The sequence below is a fragment of the Palaemon carinicauda genome, chromosome 43, assembly GCF_036898095.1.
Source record: "Palaemon carinicauda isolate YSFRI2023 chromosome 43, ASM3689809v2, whole genome shotgun sequence".
NCBI lineage: Eukaryota > Metazoa > Arthropoda > Malacostraca > Decapoda > Palaemonidae > Palaemon > Palaemon carinicauda.
Window position 1 is genome coordinate 58,650,857 of NC_090767.1, and position 12,035 is coordinate 58,662,891.

General features: G+C 31.5%; 1 protein-coding gene across 1 annotated transcript in view; it reads right to left on the reverse strand.

The window, feature by feature from the left end:
• Positions 1 to 6,312, reverse strand: part of LOC137633994 (DNA-directed RNA polymerase I subunit RPA43-like) — a 38,769-nt gene extending 32,457 nt beyond the window's left edge. The window contains exons 1-2 of the mRNA XM_068366236.1: positions 6,072 to 6,312; positions 2,535 to 2,674 (exon numbers count right to left, since the gene is read on the reverse strand). Of these exons, the coding sequence (XP_068222337.1) occupies positions 2,535 to 2,674; positions 6,072 to 6,256 (325 nt within the window). The 5' untranslated portion in view covers positions 6,257 to 6,312. The remainder of the gene's footprint in view (positions 1 to 2,534; positions 2,675 to 6,071) is intronic.
• Positions 6,313 to 12,035: the final 5,723 nt, after the last annotated feature.

Here is a 12,035-nt window from a genome sequence, read left to right on the forward strand (position 1 = left end):
TGTAAATTAACTTTGTGTTAATGTTAATTATTTTGACTTGACTTGCTGACTCATTTGTATAATTGTAAATATGTAATTACAATAAACTAGTTTAAGGTTACTTTATTTTGCTTGTTTAGTTCCTCCCTCTGTTGCTGGGCTCTATCTCTGCCAGTTTTTCCAGTCCCGAATGCCTTGCAACTTTAAGAACCTGATGAACCATTAAGTCGGTTCGTAACACTCCCTGACAACTTAATGTGTCAAGAACATTCCTCTTCCTTGGACTGAACCTCGCTGACACCTCCACTGCATTGTCCCATGTCAAGGTGTGTGCCTGTCTCGCCAACACTAAGAGGGAAACCGTTCTTGCTTGTTGGCAAAAGCCACCACAGTGTTGTCACTCATCGAAATCAGTTGGAGAGCTTGCAACGCCGGATGTGATGCTTCCAATTCCAGAAAGTTGATACACAGGCACTTTTCTTGTATGGAGCAGCTTCCTGAGGCGGTCTGGTTCCTCAGGTGAGCGCCCCATCCCTTCTTGGACGCGTCTGTGGACAGCACCATTTCCAAGAACCGGACGGTGACGGGGGAAATGTTGGTAACTGACCAATTATGCTTCAGACAACACTTGAGCGATCGCCTGCGAAGTACGAGTTTCTTCGACGATAAAAGACAATTTAGAAGACATTGTCGTATGTGAAGAAACAGTCGGCCAATCTCCCTAAGTCTGCTTACGTTGTTGTTCGATGGAAACACTTGGTGTAGCCGTATCTATTAGCACACCCAAGGACTTCATCCTCTGCTTTCGTGTGACCACGATCCTCATGTCGTTGATAGGGGAAGAAATCTGTCTCGATCCTAAACTAGGTGTCTCCTGAAGGACTGAATCAGCCAGTTGTCCAGATATCTTAGTAGGTGAATCTCATTTGCATGCGCACAAGATGAAATGAGTGCGACCTCTCGCTTGAACACTTAGCGAGAGGTAGCCAGTCCATAGCACAGGACTTTAAACTGAGGACAAAGCAAAGGAACTTCATGTGCATTCAAAAAGCACAAAGACTCCTTTCCTGATTGCAACTCGTACAGTTTTTGGAGTCTCCGTCTTGAAGGGAGTCCGTAGAACAAACCCGTTCTGGTGGGAGAGGTCGATGATCAGTCTCCAGCCTCAAGTTGACTTCTCCACTAGGAAAAAAAACTTTAAAAGCCTAGAGAACTGTATTGTATGATCTCTAGCACGTTCTCCTTTACCGCATTCCTCTCCTCTGTCTCTAGAGCGAGTGCTTTCAGGGAAACCGGATGGTATCTCTCGAAGGTTTCTCCAGTCTGTGTACCTCACCAGTCTATGTACTGTATTTCTCCAATCTGTGTACATATCTAGTCTATGTACTTCTCATATCTGGGAATATTGCCTCGCGAAGTCAAGAGTCATAGCAAAGCAAACAACCTCTCCTGACCAGCGGTTGATCCACAGAAACAGCGGACTCAAGAGCCCAGAATGTCGTGCCCTTTTTCTAGTTTCTCGACTGGGAATGCAATCAGCGAAGACCTGGTCGATTGGGAGAGGAGAAGGGTCATCTTCTTCTGGTACATAGAATCGCCAGTGTCGAAAGAACACTGGAGGCAGGATTTTGCCTGACCAGCTCGAGAGTATGGTGAATTCCACTCAAACAACTGACCAAGGCAACTTCAGGAGCGGGATTTGATCCCTGAGGGACGTCATTCTTATCTCGATAGGGGTTAAGGTTACCCCCCCAAAGGTAGTTAAATTTAGGTGGCAACACCTAGATAAACGTTGACTTCGTCTCGAAGTTCTCCATTTCTGTAGATCCAGAATCGTGCGCTGTTCGGTCTATGATGTTGAGAGACTTCCTCACCATCACGAGAGAAAAGGCTTCGACTTGTACCTCATGAGGATCCTCCTGCTTCAATTACTTGCGTACCGACTCAGAATCATACCGGGTTAGTTACCGGAGGAAGTGACGATGCCCAAACTGTTGCCTAAAAGACTCATCAGCTCCTTCTCGCCTTTCGGTTTTATGACCTGGCGTGCCTTCATTGTATTCCTCTAAAGGCGATGAAGGGAAGGGGCCAAAGGTGGAGGACTTTGAACAGTAATGGCCCCTCCCAAGGAATACTAAGTAGATGAGGGTCCACGTGAATATTGCTCATTTACATGCGCTAATTGCAGCCAGGCTTAGTGGGGTAGTCGCACATGTCTGAATGGGGAGTCTCCCTCCAGAAAATCCAAGACTAAGAGCAAAATGGCTACTCAGTAGCCTGCCAAGGGAGATAGGGAGGAGTCAAGTTTACTCGCCACTAACTACAATCAACCTCACTTTATAATTTTAATAGCCAAGTTGCAGATTTTCTAAAACCATAGTTCGAAAGCACCAAGGTTTGTATTAAGGTAGGAACAAATAAAGTGAAGAATACCTTTATGATTGCGACTCTGAAGGCATACAAAGACGAAGAGAAACGGAACGAGAGAAAAGCTTGAAGGACGAGGAAGAAATACAGAAGAGAAGAATCCACAAACAGTTCATGGTACACCTTACCTTCCAACGACGCATCCTTCTCCGGAGAGAAGACATAAAACGTCCCTTCTACGCACGTGTGAATGTACGGACTGGTGTCCAGGAGAGCCCCGGTCGAGGATAGGCGTATCTTCTCAAACCCGACTGGAATGCCTCCGAGCCTGAAAAAGAGAGAAGGAGCTAAATCGAATGAACAATGTCATACGGATAAATAAAATGTTTAAGGCGACACGTTATCATTATTAACTGGATAAGCTACAACCCTAGTTGGAAAAGCAAGATGCTTTAAAGGGAAATATGGAAACATATAAACATAAGTAATTAACCCTTCTACCCCCAGGCTCTTTGGAAATTTCCAACCCTTAACCCCCAGGGGGTTATTTTTTTCCCAGAACATTTTGCGCTATATATTTTTTAAATTGCTCTAACAGCCTTAATTTTTGTCATAGAGAGGTCAGGTTGGTCTCATTCTCTAGGAAAATGCCTGATGTTTCTCAAAAAATTATCATATATACTGTAATATAAATTTCCATTTTGTTTTTTACATATATTAAATTGTGGTATTTTTAATAATGCCTATAAGATTTGCAGCCAAAACTTTAGAAATTTATTAATTACAAATGATTTTCTGATGTACAGGCTGACTTATCGTTTCAGAGTTTATATATAAGAGGTCTATTTCAATATACAGATCTTGAATCCAAGGGTCAACTACATTCCTAAGACAGATTTAGGTACTGCGAGTACAGATACACCCTAGAGCTTAGGTTGTAGCCTAGGGTATTCTCCGCCAGTTAGCGATTTGAATAGCTTTAGGTAGATACATTAGCCTAACCCCTTTCATTATAGTTAAGGACAGAAAAAGCTTTTGTACTAAAAATAAAACGTGTTTCTTATAGAAAAAACGGCTGTTTTCTTTGAAAATATCATTATCTCGGCAAATAAAAACTTAGTTATCTAGATAATAATCAATGGGGTTAGCATGCGTACCGCTTATGTTTTTCTTTTTCCGCGAGGGAAGCGAGCGCATGGGGAAGCATACGCCATCAGATTTCGAGAAAATATCTCCAGTCTTAGACGGTCTAACAGGGTTTCATTTTTAGACGGTCTAACTGGTTTTCGGTTTATTTACTGTTGAAATGAATATCGGAAAAACAATTTTTCCTGTTCAAAATATTGTAACTTCAGTAACTGTAATTTTTCCGCCTAACCTAACGTTATTATTATTATTATTACTAGCCAAGCTACAACCCTAGTTTGAAAAGCAAGATGCTATAAGCCCAAGGGCCCAAATAGGGAAAAATAGCCCAATGAGGAAAGGAAATAAGGAAGTAAATAAATGATGAGAATAAATTAACAATATATCATTCTCTTGGAAAATGCCTGAATTTTCTCAAAAAATTATCATATACTGTATAATGTAATATAAATTTCCATTTTGTTTTTTATATATATTAAATCGTGGTATTTTTAATAATGCCTATAAGATTTGCAACCAAAACTTTAGAAATTCAGAATAGTTATAAATGATTTTCTGATGTACCGGCTGACTTATCGTTTCAGAGTTTATATATAAGAGGTCTATTTCAATATACAGATCTTGAATCCAAGGGTCAACTACATTCCTAAGACAAATTTAGGCACTGCGAGTACAGAGATACACCCTAGAGCTTAGGTTGTAGCCTAGGGTATTCTCCGCCAGTTAGCGATTTGAATAGCTTTAGGTAGATACATTAGCCTAACCCCTTTCATTATAGTTAAGGACAGAAAAAGCTTTTGTACTAAAAATAAAACGTGTTTCTTATAGAAAAACGTCTGTTTTCTTTGAAGATATCATTCTCACGGCAAATAAAAACTTAGTTATCTAGATAATAATCAATGGGGTTAGCATGCGTACCGCTTATGTTTTTCTTTTTCCGCGAGGGAAGCGAGCGCATGGGGAAGCATAAGCCATCAGATTTCGAAAAAATATCTTTGGTCTTAGACGGTCTAACAGGGTTTCATTTTTAGACGGTCTAACTGGTTTTCGGTTTATTTACTGTTGAAATGAATATCGGAAAAACAATTTTTCTGTTTAAAAATGTTGTAACTTCAGTGACTGTAATTTTGCTGCCTAACCTATTATTATTATTATTATTACAATCTAAGCTACAACCCTAGTTTGAAAAGCAAGATACTTAAAGCCCAAGGGCTCCACTAGGGAAAAATAGCCCAATGAGGAAAGGATATAAGGAAGTAAATAAATGATGAGAATAAATTAACAATATATCATTCTAAAAACTTATTATTACTAGCCAAGCTACAACCCTAGTTGTTAAAGCAAGATACTTAAAGCCCAAGGGCTCCAATAGGAAAAATAGCCCAATGAGAAAAAGAAATAAGGAAGTAAATAAATGATGAGAATAAATTAACAATATATCATTCTAAAAACTTATTATTACTAGCCAAGCTACAACCCTAATTGGAAAAGCAAGATGCTATAAGCCCAAGAGCTCCAATAGGGAAAAATAGCCCAATGAGGAAAGGAAATAAGGAAATATATGATGAGAATAAATTAACAATATATCATTCTAAAAACAGTAACAGCGTTAGGTGGTAATATATATCTATACTTAGCTTCATATTGAAGTCGACTCTAACCCCATGACTAACCCAACGAAGGGAACCCCGATCTTTCCCGTCGTGCGTCCGGACGTCGCTCGGACTTGGAGGAACTGAAGGCTATAGGCTACCCTATGCATTGGACAGTTTAAAATACGAGGCTGAATAAAAATCGCGCAGATTTCCTCGATCTACGAGATACTGTGCGAGTATAGGGTGGGGTGGATAAACCCCAAAACAACAATTTGCAAGTTCGATACGAGATATGTGGTCCACAACAGGCGATTTATAGCCTATAAATGACCTTAAATTTATGTTTGGAATAACGGAGCGTAACGAGGATATAAAATTGACCTGATCCAAAACCCATTTTATAAAGTGGGTTCGAACCCAAAAATTAAGGACACAGAACCCAAAAACAAGCATGATAAGAGACAATTGGTCCACATCAGACCATTAATGGCCCCCAAAGGCCATTTATGGCCCTAAATATATAATAAATATATAATTACTTACTGTTTCGAGTACCCAAACCCCGCTTGGAAAATTGGGTTCGAACCCAAAAATTAATGACACAGAACCCAAAATACAAGCATGATAAGAGACAATTGGTCCACAGCAGGCCATTTATGGCCCTAAATATATAATAAATGTATAATTACTTACTGTTTCGAGTACCCAAAACCCCACTTGGAAAATAGGGTTCGAACCCAAAAATTACGGACACAGAACCCAAAATACATGCATGATAAGAGACAAGTGGTCCACATCAGGCCATTTATGGCCCTAAATATATAATAAATGTATAATTACTTACTGTTTCGAGTACCCAAAACCCCACTTGGAAAATAGGGTTCGAACCCAAAAATTACGGACACAGAACCCAAAATACAAGCATGATAAGAGACAATTGGTCCACATCAGGCCATTTATGGCCCTAAATATATAATAACTTACTGTTTCGAGTAACCAGAACACATCAAAGTCAGCTTCTCTTGAACACCTTTCCTCGGGTCAGCTGAGAACATGGGATGGATCTCTAAGGTCAAGGTATTGTCCCTTTTCTTCATACATGACCCTTCCTGCAAGGTCAAGGCCTTGACCTCTTCCAAGGGCAAGGTCAGAGGGTTCGATTTGGACATTTTTCGGGACTGAAATGGACCACGGGGTTTGTGATGGGCCCCAAAGGAGCTGATTTTAGGAGTCAATCTTTGTAAAGGCTCTCCTCAAATTGTGTTTTTATTTTTTAATTTCTATGATATTTTATTTATTTTATAATATTTTAAGTTGAAATGTGATAAAATATCATTATTTAGTGTATATATTCGATAAAGATATGGTGTATTTCATCACATATATGAAAAAATATGTAAAAATTGAAAAAAAATTGTTTTTATTTTTTAATTTCTATGATATTTTATTTATTTTATAATATTTTAAGTGAAAATGTGATAAAATATCCCTATTTGATTTATATATTCGATAATTCTATGTATATTTTTTTATATATATGAAAAAATTAGCTCCTAAATTGTGTTTTTATTTTTTAATTTCTATATTTTATTTATTTTATAATATTTTAAGTGAAAATGTGATAAAATATCATTATTTAGTTTATATATTCGATAATTCTATATATAAATTATGATATACACTGGAAAATATATGAAAATAGATAAAAAAATATTTTAAATTTCTATGATATTTTCTGTATTTTTTTATATTTTAAGTTAAAATTTCAATAAATATCACTATTTAATATATGTATTCGATAAATCTATGTATATCTTATTATATATATGAAAAAATTAGCTCTCCTAAATTTGTGTTTTTATTTTTAATTTCTATGATATTTTCTGTATTTTATAATATTTTAAGTGAAAATGTGATAAAATATCATTATTTAGTTTATATATTCGATAAAGATATGGTGTATTTCATCACATATATGAAAAAATATGTAAAAATTGAAAAAAAATAGAATTTTTGTTTTTAAATTCTATGATATTTTTCGTATTTTATAATATTTTAAGTTGAATTTTAATAAATATCGCTATTTGATTTATATATTCGATAAATCTATGGTATATTTTATTATATATATGGAAAAAAATATATCAAAATTGAAAAAAATAGATTTTTTTGTTTTTAAATTCAATATTTTCTGTTTTTTATAATATTTTAAGTTAAAATGTGATAAAATATCACAATTTAATTTATATATTAGATAAGTCTATAAATATTTTATGACATATATGAAAAAATATATCAAAATTGAAAAAAAATAGATTTTTCGTTTTTAAATTCAATTACATTTTCTATATTTTATGATATTTTAAGTTCAAATTAGACGCAAAATTTAACTATATATATATATATATATATATATATATATATATATATATATATACATATATATATATATATATATATATATGTATATATATATATATATATATATATATATATATATATATATATATATATATATATATATATATATATATATATATTAAAAATAATTATTCTAAGTTTTTTATCTTTAGTTTTTATAATATTTTCTGTATTTTATAATATTTCAAATTAAAATTTCATGAAAATAGAACTATTTAGATAATATATTTGGAAAATCTTTTCAAAATACCTTGATATATAAATAAAAAATATATATGAAAATTAATTTTTTTTACTTATAAAATCTATGATATTTTTTGTATCTTATAATATATATCAAAATTTAACAAAATATAAATATTTAAATGATACATAAATATATTTATTTTTTTATCATATATTAAGAAATATGATAAAAATACACAGCATAATATATGAAATTGGAAAAGATAATATATATAAAATATGAATTATAGTTTATTGTCTAAAAAAGCATTTACTAATCTTTTTTATTATAGTTTCATATAAAATATAAAAGATTTCCATTTTTCTGAAATCATTTCTTTCTACAATCTCCATATTTTATACACACACATATGTGTGTGTATATATATATATATATATATATATATATATATATATATATATATAATATATATATATATATATATATATTTATATATATACATATATATATATATATATATATATATATATATATATATATATATATATAAGGTATCCATTTCTGAGTTATGGGGTCCTCTGACTGGCCAGAGAGTACTACATTGGATCCTTCTCTCTGGTTACGGTTCACTTTCCCTTTGACTACCCATATACCGAATAGTCTGTTTAGTATATTTCTTTTTTGACGGAATATTATGTGTTTGAAATCCTTCTACAGGTTCCAGATTTTTGGCATAGAAATATTTCATTTTGTGCTTTCAATGTTGAGTTTTGATTGCTTGAAAAAACAGCTTCCCTTAGGTAACCTTAAAGCAAGAACAAGAGGAACAATTTTAACAATTTCAATAAGCAATTTCATAAAGGACTAAATTTCACTTCCTTATTATAATAATTTATGCATTGGTGTTCAAGCTATGATGGCTGAAAATTAGTGATTTATTGAACATTTTCAGAAAGCAAATTATTTTTTTTCAGCAGCTGTTTTTAAACAGATATAAGTTTTTTCTTGAATGTGATTGTTTAAAAAGTACCTTCTTGCCAATACAAAATATTCGAAAAGGTTATATTGTTGATATTTATAATATATCTTTTCCAAAAGATTATTATTTTATTTATCATAATACAAAGAACCTACTTGCTTAACTAAAGTCATTTGAAAATGACATGCTTTTGATATTATTCATTTACTTGAATGAAATAGTTTAAAATTTAGTTTTCAATATAATTAATTTACTGATTACTTGTTTAAAAATCAAACCATTGTTCTCTAGTCATGGGTAGTGCCATAGCCTCTTCACCATGGTCTTCCACTGTCTTGGGTTAGAGTTCTCTTGCTTGAGGGTACACTAGGGCACACTGTTGACTCTAATTTTTCTTCTTTTTTGTAGTTTATTTGTTCCTGTTCTTTTGTATCTTATTTTTCCTTATTTTCTTTCCTCACTGGGCTATTTTCCCTGTTGGAGCCCCTGGGGTTGTAGCTTAGCAATTAATAATAATATATATATATATATATATATATATATATATATATATATATATATATATATGATGCTATAAGCCCAGGGGCTTCAACTGGGAAAATAGCCCAGTGAGGAAAACTAGGAGAAGAGAAATTAGATAGAAAAGTGTGCCCGAGTGTACCCCCAAGCAAGAGAACTCTAACCCAAGACAGTGGAAGACCATGGTACAGAGGCCATGGCACTACCCAAGACTAGAGAACAATGGTTTGATTTTGGAGTGTCCTTCTCCTAGAAGAGCTGCTTACCATAGCTAAAGAGTCTATTCCATCAAGAAGGCAAAGACAAAATGAGCCGTAACCAGAGAGATGGCTCCAATGTAGTACTGTCTGGCTAGTCAAGGACCCAAGAACTCTCTAGTGATAGTATCTCAACGGGTGGTTGGTGCCTTGGCCAAACTAATACTCAAAATCTATCAAATTCAGTTTGATTTTCTTCAAGCATTGTAGAGGCATACAGTGGTGCCACATCTTCACTATTTATATTATGTTAGAGCCGTTATTTTATATAATACTACTTTATTTATATAAAATATTTATATATATAATAATATCATTTTATATTCTCTTATATATTAATGTTTAATTAGATAGAATAATAAAATCAATTTGGAAATATATAGATATGGCATAATTATGTCTCTTCCGAAGTCAAAATTTTAAAAAATATGAGATTTATTATATTTCATATAACTCTAAGATAAATATATTACTAAAATATTATATAATGCTATATATGAATTATATAATATAATTATATATAATTATATATTATATATAATCATATTTAAAAAAATCCATAGTCCTATATTATTGTTCTTAGCATTTTAGAGGCATACAGTGGTGCCACATCTTCACTCTTTATATTATGTTAGAGCCGTTATTTTATATAATACTACTTTATTTATATAAAAGATTTATATATATGATAATATCATTTTATATTTTCTTATATATTAATGTTTAATTAGATAGAATAATAAAATCAATTTTGAAATATATAGATATGGCATCAATATGTCTTCGGAAGTCTAATGTTTTAAAATATGAGATTTATTATATTTCATATAACTCTAAGATAAATATATTAATAAATTATTATATAATTCTATATATGAACTATATAATATAATTATATATTATATATAATCATATTTAAAAAAATCCATATATTATTGATAGCATTGTAGAGGCATACAGTGGTGCCACATCTCCACTATTTATATTATGTTAAAGCCGTTATTTTATATAATATTACTTTATTTATATATAAGATTTATATATATAGTAATATCATTTTATATTTTCTTATATATTAATGTTTAATTAGATAAAATAATAAAATCAATCTTGAAATATATAGATATGGCACATGTCTCTTCCGAAGTCAAAAATTTTAAAAATATGAGATTTATTATATTTCATATAACTCTAAGATAAATATATTAATAAATTATTATATAATGCTATATATGAATTATATAATATATATTTGCAATGAATGAAAGTTTAGAAATAAGAAAATAAAGAAAAAAAGAAAAAATAAATCAAGACGCCATTTATGTTCCATCAATACTGTTATTTAAAATCTCTTAAAACTTATAAATAGTAAATTATCTCTAATATATAGAGTAATTTGGATAATGAGACATAAAAATTAATTATTTAATTGTTAATAAATCATGATTTATTAATTAATATAATAATAATTAAGAGAATAAACTATATAACGTAAAATGCGTAAAAATGGGACCTTGAGTTGCCAGTTTGGCCTTTTATCCGGTCAAAAAAAAACTCAAATTTGACCTTTTTGTATTTAAATACGTTGACCTTTAGTAATATGAAAAAAGCCGAGCCTTAAATACAATATTTCTGACCTTTTTCTATTAATGGGTTGACCTTTTAAAGCCTCTGTTGATTAAAAATTGACCTTTTCTCATTTAGAAAACCTGGCAACCTGGATCTCCCCAAGCCAAGCCTTGTGGATGTCGATGTACGATAATGTCCAAAATTATAGAGTACTGGATATAAATCTATATGTATATACGGCTATAAATAATCTATATATCCTCAAATTGGTATATAAAGTATATAATTACTAATAAATAACATTTATATTGATAATTGTTTAATAATAGTTCGATTTTCAACTTGTTTTTTGTAAGAATTCATTCATTGTTGTTGCCATTTCAAGATTGTTTATTTATAATGTTTTTTTATAATGGATATACGGCTATAAATAATCTATATATCCTCAAAAATGGTATATAAAGTATAGAATTACTAATAAATAACATTTATATTGATAATTGTTTAATAATAGTTTGATTTTAAACTTGTTTTTGTAAGAATTCATTCAGTGTTGTTGCCATTTCAAGATTGATTATTTATATATTTTATAGTAGAGGTAAATCTTTTATATATACATATTTGTGTGTGTTTAGAGAGAGAGAGAGAGAGAGAGAGAGAGAGAGAGAGAGAGAGAGAGAGAGAGAGAGAGAGAGAGAGAGCTCATGTAGTCAACATACAAATATTTTCATACAAAGATCCATAATTATGTAAATAATATATAAATCTGGTTCTTATTGCATCTTGATTATAGAATTATGATAATAACAACAATTTCTAATTATAGAATTGTTATAATAACATCAATAATGATAATAATGATGAAAATAACAATCAAATCGAAGTACGACAATAGTTCTAAGCATCAGACGATGAACCAAGCTTGGGGGATTCCTCCAGAGTTGCCAGTTTGGCCTTTTTTCAGGCCAAAAAAACCTAAAATTTGTTCTTTTTTTAATTAGTTGGCCTTTAGTAAT